The sequence below is a fragment of the Anticarsia gemmatalis genome, chromosome 6, assembly GCF_050436995.1.
Source record: "Anticarsia gemmatalis isolate Benzon Research Colony breed Stoneville strain chromosome 6, ilAntGemm2 primary, whole genome shotgun sequence".
NCBI classification, from domain to species: domain Eukaryota; kingdom Metazoa; phylum Arthropoda; class Insecta; order Lepidoptera; family Erebidae; genus Anticarsia; species Anticarsia gemmatalis.
This window is the reverse complement of record NC_134750.1, coordinates 986,904-1,005,492: the sequence shown is the minus strand read 5'-3', so window position 1 is coordinate 1,005,492 and position 18,589 is coordinate 986,904. Positions and strand designations below refer to the sequence as shown.

The 18,589-nt window shown below is 34.2% G+C and overlaps 3 protein-coding genes across 3 annotated transcripts; 1 reads left to right on the top strand and 2 right to left on the bottom strand.

The window, feature by feature from the left end:
* The first annotated feature begins 7,574 nt into the window (after nucleotides 1–7,574).
* LOC142973433 (uncharacterized) lies at nucleotides 7,575–10,971 on the top strand. The gene is made up of 7 exons (XM_076115108.1): nucleotides 7,575–8,058; nucleotides 8,566–8,866; nucleotides 9,244–9,340; nucleotides 9,676–9,783; nucleotides 10,214–10,321; nucleotides 10,669–10,728; nucleotides 10,831–10,971. The coding sequence occupies exons 1-7, from the start codon at nucleotides 7,575–7,577 to the stop codon at nucleotides 10,870–10,872; spliced, it is 1,200 nt and encodes a 399-aa protein (XP_075971223.1). The 3' UTR covers nucleotides 10,873–10,971.
* A 598-nt stretch (nucleotides 10,972–11,569) lies between these two features.
* LOC142973435 (uncharacterized) lies at nucleotides 11,570–14,320 on the bottom strand. Its single transcript, XM_076115109.1, has 7 exons — nucleotides 13,828–14,320; nucleotides 13,304–13,604; nucleotides 12,800–12,896; nucleotides 12,341–12,448; nucleotides 11,942–12,049; nucleotides 11,799–11,858; nucleotides 11,570–11,712 (listed from the first exon to the last, which is right to left on the bottom strand). The coding sequence occupies exons 1-7, from the start codon at nucleotides 14,318–14,320 to the stop codon at nucleotides 11,671–11,673; spliced, it is 1,209 nt and encodes a 402-aa protein (XP_075971224.1). The 3' UTR covers nucleotides 11,570–11,670.
* Nucleotides 14,321–15,348: 1,028 nt separating this feature from the next.
* On the bottom strand, nucleotides 15,349–18,351 carry LOC142973844 (3-hydroxyisobutyryl-CoA hydrolase, mitochondrial-like). The gene is made up of 5 exons (XM_076115864.1): nucleotides 18,107–18,351; nucleotides 17,245–17,785; nucleotides 16,747–17,021; nucleotides 16,328–16,469; nucleotides 15,349–16,004 (listed from the first exon to the last, which is right to left on the bottom strand). The coding sequence occupies exons 2-5, from the start codon at nucleotides 17,783–17,785 to the stop codon at nucleotides 15,859–15,861; spliced, it is 1,104 nt and encodes a 367-aa protein (XP_075971979.1). The 5' UTR covers nucleotides 18,107–18,351; the 3' UTR covers nucleotides 15,349–15,858.
* Nucleotides 18,352–18,589: the final 238 nt, after the last annotated feature.

Below are 18,589 nucleotides of genomic sequence, written 5' to 3'. Positions count from 1 at the left end.
GGCCATGCTGGGATGTAAGGCATGAAGGTGTCATCTGGAAATAGAGACAGGTAAGAAAATCACAGGGTTTTAAACGAGCCACATGACGACTTTTAATATTAGCAAGCATTTGCCGAAAAGAGAGATGGAAAGAAAATAAAAAGAGCAAGCTATTTGCTGTCGGTATTAGCTACTGCAGAAGGACTGAGACTAGGTAGGTCAATATAGCAAATTTCGTCTGTTAATTCAGTGATCAAAATGTTGCAAATGCATAAAAAGAATCACTTTTATCGCATGGAAGGAATGAACCAATGCATAAAACGGTAGTCAGTACGGAATCTTGGTGATCGTAAATCGTAAATAATCAAAATTCCCCACTCGCTTGTTTTACTTGCATAAAAATCCAAGGATTTATTGCAAAACCAATGCTAACAACCTTAGTTTAGCTTACTTATAAGTAATACTGCTTTAGACTCCACTCACCATAAAGAATTACGCGAAGAACGCTATTCAGACCAGCACCACCAACAGCTATAATCGTGCAAGATACAAAAGCTCCCAAATACATCTTCAATCTTTTGGGTGAATTTCAACAAATGCCATTTTTTTTATCATATCGGTGCTTTTTTTGTTTATGTACATATTTTGCTTATTTTTTAGGTTTTATGTAATCTTTAGGATAGTATATATTCCCAAATTTAACATCATCAACATATCATGTAAAACTTAGAAGAAAAATCAGTTTGAATTCTGGTTTCCACCGATATGATAAACCGGCACCGATTTTTTTTTTATGTACACCGATATGAAAAGGTTATCCACCGATATGATAAATTTATCCACCGAAATGATAAACTTATCCACCGAAATGATAACATATCCGGCGATATGATAATCTATCTATCTTTGAAATATAGTTAGTATAGGTGCCTATATATTTTTACACGATATGTGAACGAACTGAAGACCTGAACTGTCTGGTCTCATGAAAGAAGAATACATCCAACGAGAATTGATTTAAAAATAAATTATACCTATTTTATTATATTTACTTTCTACTTTTTCTTTTTAATTATTTTACTATAGGTTCTTAGAGTTTTAATAAAGAATATACATTTGTATTACCAATGTCTTTATTAAAATGAAGCACAAAGATAAATAAAAAATCTCTTAAGGGATAAAATTGCAAAATACACATTTATTACTGTGGACGATCCAGCTAATTGTTTTACAATAATAACAATAAAAATAACTGTAAGTCTAAATACCTAATTAATCAGTCTTTTCAGTTTAACATTAAACATAACCACACTACAATAATCACAGCTTTAATTATTATTTACCTTAAAAAAAAACTTTGTTTTCAGTACAAATCACAGATTACAGATCGTTTATATCTAACATCAACAATCAACATCTAGTAAACAATCTTAACGCTACTGCTAATAAGCAAATACTCTACATCTAGTCAAATATTTAGTAAAGTTAAGCATACATTAAATCTGCTAGTAAAATTATTTTGTTTTTTATGTAAATCAGCCTTTAAGTTAAACATTAATCACAACATAACTTGAATTGCCATCTTCGTACTCCGCATTTGTAAAATAGCATCATAATTATAGTTTTAAGTCAAAAGAGACTATGTATTCATAGCTAATCACAGCACTTATATGTATATTATTATTAGTTAAATACAACAATTAACACTGTAATTAATTAAAACAAGTCAGACCACATTAAAATAAGTCGTCATCAGTATCACTGCCACCAAATATATACCTAAATCTTCGTTGAGTATTAGAAATTTGTTTACGAGGCTGATTTTTTTCTTCTTTATACTTAATTTTAGACTTTGTAGTAAATATTTCTTCATCAATATCACTGTCTTCCATGGTGGGATTTGTAACACTCTCAGGTGCTTTTACGGTATCCTCTTTATTTACGAGTTGACTTGACCCCTCTAAATCAACTAAAATATTCGTATCAATATTTTCTAGAAATGAACAGGAAGGAGTGCTTTGGTTTAAATCTTCATAGTTGAATAACAAATTTTCGGATAATTTCGTCGAAGGGGATGATCTGGAAACCGCATTTTCTGAGATTTGTAGTGCCTTCGATGGTGTACAGTACGTTGAAAATGATGGTCGTGGAAACAAAATTAATTTATCAGTTAACTTTACTGGTCGCAATTTATTTCTGTCTATTGTTGATTTAGTGATGGATTTTTTATTACTAAAAGTAGTAGGCTGAGGTTTAGACTTAATCTCTGTTGATAAATTGTGGAAGTCTAGATGTTTGCCATGTGGGCATTTAACAACATATTTAATACATTCATCTTCTATACAAGAAAGACGACGTAAAACTATACGATTTTCAGTTTCTTTAGTCCAAACAACTTTGTTTGACTTGTAGTGTTCCACGAAATGTGTTCAAATTTGTAGGGAGAAGCCAGTCCTTTTCTTCCACTTCATATTCTTCTACAGTACTTATTTTCACACCTTGGACAGTAGATTTTAAATAGTTTACAAAAGTATCTATATTATTCATATCACCATCATGTGCAACAAATCGATCCGCTGTTCTCTTCAGTAGCCCACCTACCCCATCTGGCGCACCTTTTCCATGCCCACATTCGCTATAGTTCCATATTATGTTAGTCAAAGAAGAGCAGTAAATACTGAGTTGGGACATAATATAAAAAAAATTCTTGTTCCGATACTGGCCTGATGGAGAATCCGACACAATAATAAGATTCTGAACAGTTGGAACTTCGTTTTTAATTTCTTCTAATATTGGGACAAGGTGAGCCCAAACGGCGGCAGCATCATGTCGCAGTGAAGAACTAATAGTGCAGAAACATTGAGTTTTTGTATTCCCTTCCTTCATTTTATAATAAATTACAGAAGTATGTAATGTAAATTGTTGGCGACTGCCACCAAAGTGCACAGATTGTATTTCGGACCCGTACTTGGTGCTATAGTTCTCACTGAAGTCAATGTGGACAACACAATCCTTTTCAGTCATGTTTTGTTTATAGTGCTTAAAAGCTTGACTTTGATTTCGTATATTACTGCAATGTGTTAGGAATGGTTTCAGATTATCTTCAAATATATTGATCAATTGCAATGGTTTAACTGTTATTCTTACTTTTTCTACATTAATCGCTATTTTATCGACTCCATTCTTTTTGTAATTTTTTTTTATCTTCTTCCAAGCCCAGTAAACAACGTCTTTGGAGTTATCAAATTCCTGATAATTTAAGTGACGATTTCTACAGATAGGACATGTTCTTTGTAGGCATTCTACCTTAAAAATATCACAGCAAATACTACTAAGAATTTCGGTCGTGGTGTTTTCTTTTATGATCCGATTTCGTTTTAAGGATGTTATGAGAAGGTCCATGTTCTCATGTTTCTGACATAGACATGTATTTCTAGCATTTAATTTTGGCTGTGTGACCCAAAACGGCCTCATTCTTGTAAAATTGACATAACTGATTGGAGGATGGCCCGAATTCAAGTATTTTTTGTGTAAATTTTTAATTGTGTCTTTCAATAGCCTTTTCTGCTTGTTGTGTAACAGTATCCTTTTTACCTGGGCAAAGATTTGAATTGTCATCGTCCTCAAAAAACTGAATTAAGGGTGAATTTCCCAAATGACTTTTTTTTTGTCTTTAGTGAAATTCGTATTTGAAAAAAGAAATAAGTATTGTTCTGGATTCTTTTTTTTTGTATTCAATAGGCAGTTATTGGGTTGTGGCAAAAATATAATTTGCCTAGGACTATATATAAGGGTAGAAAAAAATACATAAACCTCAATTTTTCTCATATCGGTGGCTGTCCCTCTACTTTTTTTACTGACAAAAATGCTTATACACTTGTAAAAATAAGTAAGTTAAGTATGTAACTAATTTTATTTAATAGACTATTAGTTTTATTATTAACAAAGAGCATATTTTAATACATAACCGACGTTTATAATTACTGAGAGGCACAAACATACTTGTCTCGAAAAATGCTCTCATATCGGTGGCCAAAAGTAATTTAAACCTAACTTTACATCGGCGGGTCCGACAGCGTCCCCACCCCAATATTATTTCCCTCGTTAGTGTGCGCTAGCGCGCAGTGAAGACGGACGTGTGTCAAGTCGCTGCATTTTCCCGCCAATAACGTAAGTTTGTATGCCATTTCAGTTGCTCCCGGACAATTATTTTATGTTATCGGTGGTTCCATTTTTTCAGTGTAATGAGTAGTTTTATTATTATTGTTTGGTTCTAACAGCATCAGCAAGTGAATTAACTTCATTGGCTGTTACTCAATTTATCCTAAATATAATACATTTTCTTTAATCTTCTAAAACGTGTGTTTTTTCTCACGTCGGTGTTCTCATATCGGTGTAATCGGTGGCATTTTTTACCACCGATATGATAATTTACACCGAAATGATAAGAAAATTCAATCGGTGTCCTAGGTTATCATATCGGTGTTATGGACGTACAGTTTCTTTCACATCGGTGTATTGCTTTATCATATCGGTGGATTGTTTTATCATGTCGGTGGATTGCTTTATCATAACGGTGGATTGTTTTATCATCTCGGTGTCTTTTTATCATATCGGTAGATCCTGTGTTATTTCGTGCGGTGCGGTCGCGGCGCCAGCGCCGGAGCGATGTTGATGTGGCTGCGGTTATTATAAAAACTTACTATATAATACTAATAATGATTTATTAGTATTGGGTTATTGGTAAAACACTAACAACCTCTCAGGACTATATTAGTGACACCATAAACAACAACTTTTGTTTTATGACTTTTTACAAAACGTTAATACATAATAATATAACAAAAAGTAAATTTGAAGTTTTCGTTGTTCTATCTAACACATTTTAAATTTGTTTTGTCGTACCTACAACTCCCGTTCACTGTCACTCGGTATGTATTCTTAGTGTACTGTATAAAAGTTTGATGAATTAAAATCTGATAAATGATTAAAAGTCGTAAAACAAAAGTTGATGTTTATGGTTTCAGTAATATAGTCCTGAGAGGTTGTTAGTTTTTTACTAATAACCCTGTATATATATATATATAAATTATATCTAATATTATAAAGGCGAAAGTTTGTTTTGTATGTTTGTTACCTTTTCACGCTCAAACGGCTGAACGGATGTCAATGAGATTTCGTATGTATGTAAATGAAGCCCTGGATTAACATGTAAGCTACTTTTAATCTCACTATTCCCACGGGATCAAGTTAAACGCGGGTGGAGCCGCGCGCAACAGCTATTCAATGATAATCCAGATGGTGTGTTCCGGCGCCGCACCGCAGTCACACCGCATTTCGATTGAGGGAGACGCGAGGGTGTAGAAATTGTTGCTCCGGTACCGAGACGTCAAAATATCTTAATAGTGTATTTTGTTTAAGAATGCCGAGGCCAAAACTATCAGAGGAGGAGAAAAAGGAGAGAAAACGGGTGCGGGAAAGAATAAGAAAAGCTAAAATCAAAAGCGATCCTGTGTCAAGAGAGGAGCATTTAAGGAAAGATAGAGAACGTTTAGCTAGACGAAAAGCTGCGGGACTTATCGTAACCCGAAGCCAAATGACTGCACGTGCACGTCGCATTTTACAAAAAAATAACCGAATCAGTGCCCGTGCATATTATCAGAGAAAAAAAGCTAAGGCAAATGTTGCCCGACATAACCAAACAAGTGTTTCAGTGACCAATGATGTAACAGAATCGCTATCAAAAAATCGAGATAATGAGCCTGGTATTTCTCAAGAAAAAATAAGACCTTGTAGCTCACGGTTATTTCAACAGAATGTCCGATGTAATAGTCCTAATCTGCGTTTTGATGCCATATTAGCGAGTAGTTCCCACTATTTACGTACAAGCAGTCCTCTAGACTTGTCAATAGCATCTCCTTTACGAACGCCAAGTGCTAGTTCAATAAATTCAGAAGAATCAACATTACGTCCAAATACTCCTAACTTAGAGCCGTCCCTTGCAACAATTAAATTCAATCAAGACATTAAAATAAAATTTCGTAAATATCAAAAACTTAAAACTCAGCAAATATGTGATTTAAAAAACCAATTGGCAAAGGCTAATAAAATAATACTGATGTACAAAAAGAGATACATGAGACTAAATCAAGAATTGAAGAAATTCAAAAAAAGTAATTTACAAGTGAGACAAATCCCGAAGAAGCCAAATAATACAGATCTGCAAAAACGTATCCGTAAAATTGTCATTCAAAATTAATCATCTGGTCTTCCGTTTTCTCATCATTATACTCACACTTCAAAAACACTATCAATTTAATCAACAAGTCTTTTACATCCCTTTTACGATACACAAAGATGGTATAAAAGAACAGAATAAATGGAGTTGAAAAGGACGTCATCACTCTATCAGAATTTTGACTAGCAGTTAAATTGTTTTGTGTGTAAAATGATGCGAAATTGGTCACCATAAATATCACTAAAATTATATTTAGTAAGTAAGATATCTTGTCGTAGATTTTAATTAATATTTTGGGCAGTTTCAATTCATTAGAGACGAGGTTTTTGAAACCGCCGAAGTAAAGAAATGTGTTTAAAACTTTGAATAGTTGTAAGGTTTTGTTTTGATACATTTTGGGAATATGTTTGTGTGTTGTTTCAATGGCTAACTGGTTCACTTTGGAGTTGTTTGTTTGTATCGGTTGGATACGTGTTAATTACTGTTAACAAGTCTAGTGATGGGATTACAATTGGGCACGCAAGACTTATTTACATTTTTTTCCTTTAATGTTTAAACAAGTTATTATTTCCAATATTTACATGACTTCGAAAAGTAGGCGTTACACTTTTCGACGTTTTAAGGTGGTGTGATTAGACCACTTTGCTATGAGTCTTTGACCATTGTCTACATAAACAAAAACGTCACCCGGTAATAAGGACGAGTATTTGAAGTCAGAGAACATGGCAAGCACTATTTGCTGAAATGAAACAAGATCGTTGGTACCTACTTATTTTCTATCATTGATACTTGATGTAATGTACCTCACTAGACAATTAAGCCTTATCTATTAGTAATCCTTAAGTAACTTACAGTTTGATAACAGTAGGAAGTTTTAATTACACACAGACACACAAGGAAGTTAGGAAAACAAACATTAAATTTAATAAACTAACGCTTTAATGACCAAAAAACTAACGCTTTCATGACCAAAAGTATATATTAATATAGGCAATTAAATATTAATAAATTCAGAAAAAAGTATTTGTATTTGTAGGAAATACCAGACAAAAATCAGAAAGAAAGATTTGAAAAATCTATAATCTAAGTAGGTACTAATTGTTACTGTATATCCGACTTTATAATCCTTTCCCCTATCCAATAAAGTCCAAACCTAAGAATTAGATTAATTCAACAATTAACGCAATCATGCAATAACGGCTGATCAGTCGTCATTTACTCATACATATTTCAATATCGCACCTATTAGACACAATTACGAGTCAATCCTTTGACATAATTACAAAATCATCTTCAATTAATATAATAACCAATTCCTTACCCAATTGAAGCACTCTGAAAAAAGACACCGCGAATCATGGAGGTTACATACAAACCAAGTAGAACGACAAAGTTTTTCTATAAATTAAACTATTTTATCTACATGTTTGGGATACCAAGCTTCTGGATTGAAGACTTGAATATCTCCAAAACATTTGTCAAGATTTATAACAAGTTTTCAAGTTTCAACAACGTCTTGCAATACATAATGATTTTATCTGAACTTGCGGCATTCTTCACTCAGTTCAATTTGACGGAGAGGCAGCGTATGAACTTGTATTTATTTGCGATCTCCCATCCGATTCTTTGCTTCTACCATTTAACCTTGACATATCATCGGAAGAGGGTGAGAAGTATCTTGTATACACTGACTGTGTCTTTAAAGAGAGATTACAATGATGAAGAGGTTGAAAGTCATATGATTTCGAAGACTAAAACATATTTAACCGCTCTGCTGTCCGCTTGTATGTTGTCTATGGTGATGTATATATGTGATGCTTGCTCGGATATGATGACTAATGGTAAGTTCTAAAACACTACACGCTATTTTCTTTTTTTTTTAAATATATAGTAATACAGTATCTGGAGGAAGAAACTAGAATGTTTTAGAGTTTGAGAGTACCATTGTAGTGAAAGGATTAGTCAGTAAAAGGAGTACTCAAAAAAACAATCTGTAATCTGTAATAATAATCTGTAACAATGTAAAAAGAACTGTCGTCACACAGTCAAAGTTTAATTTAAGTTATGCTCAAAAGTAATTTCTGTCGCTACGATACACATCAAATAAACAAAGACTATTTCTAAATTGAAGGATGGATTTGCATTCGGCAATACAGTTTAATAAAAATAGCTATTCTATTAACCCTCTTATTGATAAATACACTATAAACTTATTTTAGTTAAAAAACTACTATAATATGTTTTCTCTTTTTCATTTCACTAAGGAGTGAAAGAAACAAAACTCTTTATAAGCCTTTCATAACTATTATTTTTATGAATAAGAGGGTAAGTATTTTATCATCTTTCAGATGTAACATTCACGACGCTTATAACAGCCTACCCAGACGTGCAAGACAGGTCAGTCCAAGCGGACGTGTTCCGAGCTCTCATCAACATTATATGGTGGATCTTCATGACCAGGATCTACGCAGTATTCCTCCTCGTTATACCGTTGTCCATATGCCTCAGTCACCAGTATATAAACCTGCAGAGCTACTTCCGTAGTCTCAATGATATTTTTGATAGAAATGACCTGAGTCAGAGCGAGAAGGAAGATCTATATGAGAGCAAGATGAAAGCTGGGATTAAGTTTCACTCGGAGACACTGGAGTAAATACTTTTGCTTCTTATCGTAAACTACGTATATTGTTTAAAAGAAAAAGTAGATGCCTGTATGACGCGGTCGGTAGTGTAACCAATTGCTAAACACGAGGTTCCTAGTTCAATTCCCTCCCGATTCAGACAAGTTCTATTTTATTCTACTTAATTTAGATTATTTCTCAATAGTAGCCCGGAGTTTAGTAACGTGTCCTGTATATGACAACAAGTTCGCTCTATACCCATTGTAAACGAAACCCTAGAAACAAGAGATTTAGTTTAAGTTACTTGGTGCATGCTAAACTTGCTTGGGTGGAAATATATGAAATACCCTAAGATGTAAGTATATACTTATCAAGTTTTATTGTCGTATTCTATCTGTTATTTAGATGCACTCGAGAAACTCAGACAGTTTGTAACGAAGTATTTAGCGGACAGATCATCTTTAATATCGTGCTTGTTGTGGTTCTCATGGCGCAGATGGTGGTAAGTATAATAATAACAACATTTTGCAATATACTTACAGAAGAATAGATGATCAATATATATAATGCAGTCAAAACTCGTCACAACTACTATTGAATAGCAAAATCAGTCAAAACTATGACTGATGTATGTATATCATTAAATTCACGTAGCCATTAGGCTTCTTTTGCTTAACTCTCCATAAACTTGAGTGAGCACTTTTTGTTATCTCTCCTTTTAGTGCAAAAGCCGAGAAGATGATTAGAAAGTTCTTATAACTTTCTGTATTCTGTGCCCCTGAACCATATTCCATAAGTTTCAGTCATAAGTGAGGTTTTTACTGTGTTTATACGCAGAAGTCGGAGCGCAACTTGAGCAACTTGTGTGCGACCTCGATCACAGCGTCGGCTGTCCTCATCAGCACTGGCTTCTTTATGTGGAACGCTGGCGATGTCACTGTAGAGGTCTGTTCCTAAACTACTGACTTTAAAGCAGGCTTTTGTTGTAAGAAGCTTTAAGAACGGTTATTTAGTTAAACAGTAATATTGAATCCTCCCCAAAATTATTTTTAAAGTATAAATCTAATTCCAGAAGTCGAACCAGAAAGCTCGGACACGGCAGTGGTATATATCTATTATTATATATTAGGTTGTTCGGAAAGTCATTTCGCTTTTTTCATGTTTAGAGACAGTTTTAAGGTTCGAGGATAATCCTAAGCCTTTTAAGTGGTCATAAAGTGTTAAATTTATCAAATTCACTCGAAACTGTCTTTCATATCCACAATAAAATGAATTGGCTTTCCGAACATCCTTCCGCTCAGGCCACAGAGGTAGTACCTGAGGGAGGTAGAGGTAGGTATTTTAGAGGTAGAGTTTTACCTATTATTTTTTACAGGCATCTCACTTAGCAACGTCTATATATTTCTCTGGGTGGCAAAACTGTCAGAATGAGTCCTCTACACGCATCAGAAACCTTGTCTCCATCACCATGGCTCATGCGCAGGTGAGCAGATTTAATACTTTCCTATGCCAATAATGATCAAATCCAAATCATTGGTACATTTTTTTTTAATACTACTTCTACTACTATTACTAAAAACATCTTTAAACTTTGATATAGTCGTACTCTCAAACATCGTGCAAGCTATTTATTATCTAACATTTCGGTAATTCGGAAGTTTATGAACACAAGCAGCAGGGAAAAGAATAAGTATTAAGACAAAAATAATCATCTAATTACAATAACTAGGTAGCAATAGCTAAAATTATCCATAACAGCGTCAATATTCACGCAGTCATGGATAATTTTAGCTAAAGATTGTTTTTTATAGTGAGCAATGATTTTTACAGAAACCCGTGATTCTAAAGGGACTTGGCTACATCAAACTGTCCTACGCTTCTTATTTGAGGGTATGAAACTTCATCATTTTATGAAATTTATATATGAAGAACTGATTATCATAATTTTACGTTATAACATTCCTCGGTTTCAAATTAACTTCTTTTTTTCAGATTGTAAAGTCATCTTACTCTGTCTTCTCGGTCCTATTTTAATTAGTTTCGAAATTAATAGAAGAGAATCGAAACATCAGAATATCGCAAAAATAAAACGTATTAATATCACTTTAATGTAGAGTTACCTAGAGATCACGTTGATAGAGATCATGTTGTCAAAAATATAAGTAAAAAATATGTAATTAATTTTATACTATTATTTTATTACATATAAATAGTTCACTGTAACTAAAAAAATATCTAAGTATTAGACTGTATTCTATGTACATTATATTGAAAATTATAATAGTAGTGTGTATTATGTCTGCAATTATTAGACACTAATTAATCCAATAAATTATCACAATGTATAACGACCATCAATCATACCTCTATAATCCTTTCCTATAAGTGGTACGTGTAACAATTACGAGTAATTTATACACATTACGTTATGCATATTGGATTAACTTGATTGATGGGCAATTATTATGTATTAATTTAACTAATATAAGGCTAATATAAATATATAATACCTATAATACATAGCGTGTCTGAACGTTTGACAAGCTTTTCACTTTTTTGGAGAGTGGACAGAACGTACCCCTCTCTCGTTCTGATAATCTATTGGTTGCCAAAAACATATAATAATATACTTACATACACGACTGTGTGCTCTTTAACACTCATTAAAAATCTACAGAGTTAGGTAGAATAGTAAAACATAATGAAAGTCTTTTAAGGGTGCTTGATTTATTTTAAAGTAGGTTTGCATAGGTAGCATATAGATTGATTAAAGCTTGCAATTCGTCAAGACAATAAATAATAAATAAGCAGAAGATATACATTGAAAACTTATTAATACATCACAGAAAATACTGAATACGACGATTTGATTATCTGAAAGAAGAAAGATAGTTAGTAATATAAAGTTTACGTTTCCCGTGATCATCAGCAAAACAAAATTTAGGTTACTAGGTACTTACAGACACAAATGACTGGTACGACAGGGTTATAATACCAAAACCTGTTAAAATTACTGGTTGCTGGAAAAAGGAGATCAATCCGATTTCAGAGACGGAACAAATAAAGACAAGACTAATAAAGGTGTCTATTGAAGGCTAGTTACCTGTGCTCTCATCATAGCGATGACAATCAGTTTCCTCACACGTATAGAAGAATCATTGTAACAATTCTCCCACCCAGAACAGAATATAGAAGTTGACAAACCTTCCGCCTGAAAAAGTAATTAAATAATGATAGCTATAGTGATAATAATGACCCCAGACTGAATCAGAATTTGTAGGTTTCAGGATAGGTAAATAATGCAATCACTATATACAACAATCATCAGTTGCTCAAATTAAGCACTTTGCAGAAAATTGCAAACCGTAGACAATGTAATATCGTAACTTTAACGTCGGTATAATGATATATACTGTTTTATGCTAAAGACTTCCAATTATTGTTCAACAGTAGCAGGATAAAATAAGAAAAATAGAAAAGAAAACATATATTAAATTCTTACTTCAACAGTGATGTCTCCAGCATTCCACATGAAGAAGCCAGTGCTCAACAAAATGGACGATGCTGTCACTATAACCGTTAATGTATTTGCCAGAGTCCGATCTGAATGCTGTTACAAAACAAAGCATATCCTTGTAAAAAATAACATTAGGCTCAATTTGATTAATAATTTAGTAGCCAACTGGATCTTCTTATTCTTATGGTATACTTAGTTAAGTGATGAACCTAGTGTCAAAGCTGTTCAAGCCGCCCGAAGGCCTTTAACAACCACCAGGTCTGACTTTTTACGTGCTCTCCGAAAGACGGAGACGCCGTGTTCAAATACCATTATAGAATGCGGTCACCCATCTATAGAATGACCGCCCAACTAGCACGGCGCGACCTGGGTTGCTTAACCCACAGATCGTTTACCGACCGGTGAGCGCAACTGGGTAGGAAATAATATTATGTATGTACGTACCACCATTTGATACATAAGTAAGGTAAGTAGAATCAGGTTGAACATTATCTGACCGCTGAAAACTTCTTGACATATCGTTTGGAGCTCGTCCGTGCACCTGTAAATCGAACTTTCTGTAACTAAGGAGGTTTAAGTAAAGCGTATGAAATTATAGCTTGCAATGAGAGGCGAAATAAGCCACAGCATAAGACACATAATAAATAAGCAGCCCTTACCTTATTTATTGTAGACTTGAAAGTAAGTGATGGATTGTGTGAAAGATAACATAAATATTAAAAAAAGTTATAACAGACTCACCCCCGGTTTAAACTCATACAAAAAAAACGCAATTGAATAGATAATAAACTACCGCTAAATGTACTCAAAAACCGAGAGTTGGAGAGATAAAATAAAACGTTCAGTGCTTTTCAGACCACGTGGAGTGCAAATGACCGAGGCAATAATGATAATGATGATCTACACAAAGTTAATTAACAATACAGAACAAATAATATAGGTAAATACTTGAGCGTCTCATCATGTAGTTTTATCCCAATCTTTAAAGCGGCTTCATACTTCGCTTCCTTCTCTTTCCTCATTAAATGTTCTTCTTCAAAAATACCATCAAGGCTTTTGAAGTAGCTGTTCAAGTTCATGAACTGGAAGCTGACGGCGGTGGTCAGGCAGATGACGAGGGCATAGACTGAGAAGATACGGGTAATGTAGACCCACCACAGGACGTAGTAGATGGCTCGGATTATGTTGCTACTGAGAGAGTTGTCGTTCACGTCAGGGACCACAGTGATTATTGTGTTAAATGGTTCTCCTGTGAAATTGCGTGGATTTTTTATTGCTTATCAGCTTACTACTGGGTATAGAAATGCAGTTCATTTGAACCGGTACAATCGTAGTGCAGAAATAGTAACTACAACGCCCGCTAGAGGCGTTGATGACGCCTAGCACGTGTAGTATGATATGGGATTGTGGGCACAAAGCTTTAGTCAACTAACACCTTGTTTTAATAGTTATCGTAATTTTTAGTTCCTCACCTACGAAGATTACTTTCAAACAAGCTTCCAAAGTCATCAGCATCACAGATATGATGCAGCACACCCAAAACGCAACGGAGAAGAACTTCGCCTTCTTAATCATCAGCTCTTCGACCAGCAAATCATTGTACACTTCTTTTAGTCTAATACCAAGCTTGTACATAAGTTCCTTGATTTCTGAATGTCTATATGTTACTCTGATACGAAATAGAGTCACTATAGTGTGAGCTAAAACATAGATTTTTAAGTAATAAGCTTGTTTATCTGACAAGTTTTTTTGCGTGAAAAATGCTCCGTATTCCGAAAATATTAAAATGTAGGAGCACATGTTTCCAAACTTATTAATTTGATGGTTATGTTTGTAGAAATTGCCTGGAAATTCCAAGTCTTCAATCCAGTAGTTTGGTAGGCCGAAGAAGAAAGCGAATTTGTTTAGTAGTATGAGGAATTCGGTTGTTTTTGTTGACTTGTAATGGCCGGTGAAACCTTCCATCGTTATTTAATATCTTGATCCCTTTATTTTCGAAATAATGAGTTGACTATCAACGTCTCTATATAGTCTACGGCTCTAGAGCCTATTTATAAAGGTCATGTGTGCGATCTCGCCATTTGGGTAGTTTACAAAAGCCTTATTATAGAGTACCGCATGCAATCGGTTCAAAGATAGGTCCGGTACTAAAATGTCAAGAAATAGAGCCAGCGTCACTATGTGTAATTGTTGAACCTTATTATCGTTCTAATCAATTAAGACTAATCTATATTGTACCCATTATTTATGAAGCAAAAAATTCGATACATTTTAATGATACAGTAGCGCGATTCTATACAGTCGGTACTGTCGAGTATCGAAAATTTGACATTTAGAATGTACTTACTGCCAAAATATTTCCTAGGACGCCCGTCACAGGCGCTGATCAGATTTTCATACAAAATTTCTCAATGACAGGTCGGTTGTCGCGGTAGTTGATAGTAGTAGAGAATTGAGCTACAGAACCTTTCGGCAACTCTGTAATCGCACATTAAAAACATATTTCTTGTGAATTTCCCTTGCGAATTTCTTTTACAATGAGGTAAGCCCTGTAATTAAGAAACACAAACAAAGAAAGTGAATATAAACAGATGTGTTTACATACTTAATTAAATAACATGTGTGTTCAAAGTGAAATTGTAATTTACATGTGTACTTACATGCAATGTTGATGCAGCTGTTATAAGTATATCTCTTCGTATTCCGGTATTCAATTTAATTCGACACAATTTCTATAATGCTACGCCTCTTATACAAAGGTGCAGACAGAGAAGCTCATTAACATTTTGCCTGACACGGGAATCAAACCAAAGACCTTCGTGGCACTTATACCCGAACCACGGAGACGACCAATAAATCTCTATTTTCTGAGATATTAAACACAAGTTTACCTAATGGTAAATGACAAATAAAAAAGCGTCATAACAAAGTATATAATTTTATTTCATCGATTAACATCAACAACAACAAACACTAATATACCTACTTACATTTTTACACGAAAATATACAAAACTTCTATCCGTTTGTAAATGCTTAAACATACAAAATAAATGCTACACATTATCCTTACTCAGTTACACCTACGTTTAAATGAAGATTATTATAAAAGTTTTAGAAAAAATCTTTACATGTGTTCATAATATTATCACAAAAATTATCACATATATTATTTTACACATTAACATATTAAGAAGTAATACTTCAGGCACAACAAAAACAATGATTAGTATAATCACAACGATTTTTTATAGTATACTTCACTGCGTATACAAATACGTTCGTATCAAACAAGCGAAAGAGTTAAAAGGCCAGTTCAATAGCTTATAAATAGATAAATATCGGATAACATAACCGGTAGATAACCTGACAAGAAATATATGAAAACAAATGCCAAAATTCCACTTAAGATAAGCTAACCATTACTTATTCAGAAGTGGTTAAACTGGCCACATTTAAGTCACACTAGTTAATTTTACAAACTGCCGCCAGATGTCGCTACTCTTACAGTTTGGAGTCGAAGAACTGCAGCTCCTTGTCCTGAGGCAACTTCTTGAAGTAATCCTCGACGTAGTCATCCGTCACTTCGGCTAGTGTCGCCGGCTTCCACTTGGGACTGTTGTCTTTGTCTATTAGCAGCGCTCGAACACCTGCGAGAGATAGAGTAAATAGTTAATTTAGGGAGATTCTTACACGGGTTCTAGACGGTCAATGCCCTTTGCTCGTGCCTTATAGAAATTTGTCTTAGAAACATAAATATGTATAGCTAATTCTGAACATGGTAATATATCAATTTAGATTATTTTGATGTTAGCCGTAAACACCATAATATTAATAGAGGGAAATATTAACATCTTATACAACATGCGGTACTAAATGTATGTATTCAGCAAGCTTGTAAGCCCATCTACCTCTACAAATCCTCCTTTATCTCGGAAATTAAAATTAACATTTAATCAAAAGAGTAGTATACCTTCAGGGAAGTCGTGGTTCTCAATAGCGCGGCAAACGAGGCGGTACTCCATCTTGAGACACTGGCTCAAGTCCAGCTGGGCGCCAAGCCGTAGTGCGCGGAGCGAGATCTTCAGGGAGCTAGGGCACATCTCGTTGAGTGTCTGGTGAAAGAATTACATCCAAGTGAGTACTTTTCTTACTTAATCATTTTAACTAGAACATTTTTTGTAAGTTATGAACAGACCTCATTTTAAATTAATAGCTAAACTTTTTTTGATTATCTTCTTTTAGGAAAACAATTTTTTGCAGATCAGATAAAACTTATTGGGGACACAGAAATATTTATATTCTGGATGAAGTGTACGACCCTGGAGCATTGGTGGCTGCCACTACAAAGGTTGTTATCAAATACTTTACTAACTAATCATTTTAGATCACCTTCAAAGTCTTCTCCGACCAATCATTCTTGACTTTCTCCAGTCTTTCAATAATCTCCTCAATAGTTGACGCAGCGAAGCAGTAGTTAATATGTTTGATATTACTAGCTAACGAGAACTCGTCTGAGCTCTCATGGAACTTGCTCAGCAGAGCATTTACTTCCAGATCGTTCGTGCAATGGGAGACCAGTACTTCGAGCTCATTGAGACGTTTGCTTGGCACAAAGTGAGTTGCGATACCGGCTTTCACGACATCCTTGCCTTTCAGTCTGTCTCCTACAATTATAAGATTATTATTGAGTCTGCATAATTAACAATGTAAATGGCTAATGACAAATGGAAAGTAAGCATCTTATTATCACCATGTGCTTTTTTCAATCCAATATCGGCTGTAAGGCTTCTTTGTGCCTGTCTTTGTTTCTAAATCTTGGCTGAGTTTAACATTTCCAGGTAAAGCTTGTATTATCTGCAAAATAAAATAAAAAACAACAGTACTGACCTGTTAATACCAAATACAATCCTAAGTTGTCTTGCAGTCTTGGCAGAAAATATGAACCACCAACATCCGGGCATAGACCAATCTTGGATTCAGGCAAAGCAACCAGTGTTTTCTCTGTAGCTACCCTATACCCTCCATGAACAGACAAACCAAGCCCAGCTCCCATTGTAAAACCATTGATTAAAGCTACATAAGGAATCTTGTATTTACCAATCAAATAGTTTACATTAAATTCTTTGTGGAAGAACTGTGGTCCTTCAACTTTGTCTATAGCAGCTTTTACATCACCACCAGCACAAAAAGCCTTTTCTCCAGATCCTTTGATAATTACTAAAGCTTTTTGACTCTCCCATTCTTGCAGTTGTGGTAATAACTTTGATGCCATAGACATGTTGAGTGAGTTCAATACCTTTGGGCGGTTTAATGTGATAACACCTGCATTGTTCAGTGTTTCAAATATAACATCTTGTTCTTGACTAGACATCGTGCGTTTTAAGGCGAGTGACGCCGGGCGTGTTAGTCTGATGCTTAGTGATAACATCTGTGAAAAGATTTTTATAGAATTAAATATTTTATGTGTAAATTTCATGTTAATGATAGGTACCTACACTGTTTTCATAAAATATTTAAAACCTATAAATAGCCACAGTCAAACGGTTTCCAGTACCTAACTTGTGCAGTTTATCATTATTTTAATAAAAATATTTAATTATTAAAACCGCTATCTTCGATGTAATCAACCCATTGGAGTAAAAACCAACCAAATTACAACAATAAAAACTAGAATAGATTTGAATTAAAAGATTTGCGATAAATACGGCATAATATCTACATAACATAAATTAATTGCATAATTACTTACTTTGAACCTACGAAAACAGTCTTATCAAAATAACTGAGCTTATCGTAATGATAATAAAAAAACCGCAACGGTTAGAAAATCCACGATCACTCGTAAAAAGTATCGTGAACAATGTGCTGTAACCAATGAAATATTAATGATAGAAATATTAAATTAACTCAGAAACCGGTCAAAGCCCACAAAACAGCGTGATTATTATTTGGCTATTTGCCCGTAAGACATAACATAAGACAACTGACAAACGTCAGTCGTCATTTCGTGTTTATTTTCCGCATGAAGTTTCGGGTGTTTTTTACCATGTTTCAAATTTTCGTAACATTCCGAAACTTCGTTCGAACGAAATTCGTTTGACATTTAGATTTTTAAATTAACGTTGTTATTATGGAAGAACAACAGGAGATAGTATTCTTTGGAAAAAATTAACTTCTTGTCAAAGTTCATTTTCCGTACAATTTTGTCTAACCCGGGAATCGAACCCGGATA

What these genes read in the sequence shown, in the direction of transcription:
- LOC142973435 (XM_076115109.1), bottom strand. Translation starts at nt 14,320, where the DNA reads ATGGAAGGTTTCACCGGCCATTACAAGTCAACAAAAACAACCGAATTC. An exon ending in CTGGAGACATCACTGTTGAA is followed by an intron (nt 12,050 to 12,340) that starts GTAAGAATTTAA and finishes TTACTTTTTCAG; the next exon opens with GCGGAAGGTTTGTCAACTTC. An exon ending in TCGCTATGATGAGAGCACAG is followed by an intron (nt 11,859 to 11,941) that starts GTAACTAGCCTT and finishes TCCTTTTTCCAG; the next exon opens with CAACCAGTAATTTTAACAGG.
- LOC142973844 (XM_076115864.1), bottom strand. Translation starts at nt 17,785, where the DNA reads ATGTTATCACTAAGCATCAGACTAACACGCCCGGCGTCACTCGCCTTA. An exon ending in ATTGTATTTGGTATTAACAG is followed by an intron (nt 17,022 to 17,244) that starts GTCAGTACTGTT and finishes TTATAATTGTAG; the next exon opens with GAGACAGACTGAAAGGCAAG. An exon ending in GGTCGGAGAAGACTTTGAAG is followed by an intron (nt 16,470 to 16,746) that starts GTGATCTAAAAT and finishes TTCTTTCACCAG; the next exon opens with ACACTCAACGAGATGTGCCC.
- LOC142973433 (XM_076115108.1), top strand. Translation starts at nt 7,575, where the DNA reads ATGGAGGTTACATACAAACCAAGTAGAACGACAAAGTTTTTCTATAAA. An exon ending in TTTCACTCGGAGACACTGGA is followed by an intron (nt 8,867 to 9,243) that starts GTAAATACTTTT and finishes TCTGTTATTTAG; the next exon opens with ATGCACTCGAGAAACTCAGA. An exon ending in TTCTCATGGCGCAGATGGTG is followed by an intron (nt 9,341 to 9,675) that starts GTAAGTATAATA and finishes GTTTATACGCAG; the next exon opens with AAGTCGGAGCGCAACTTGAG.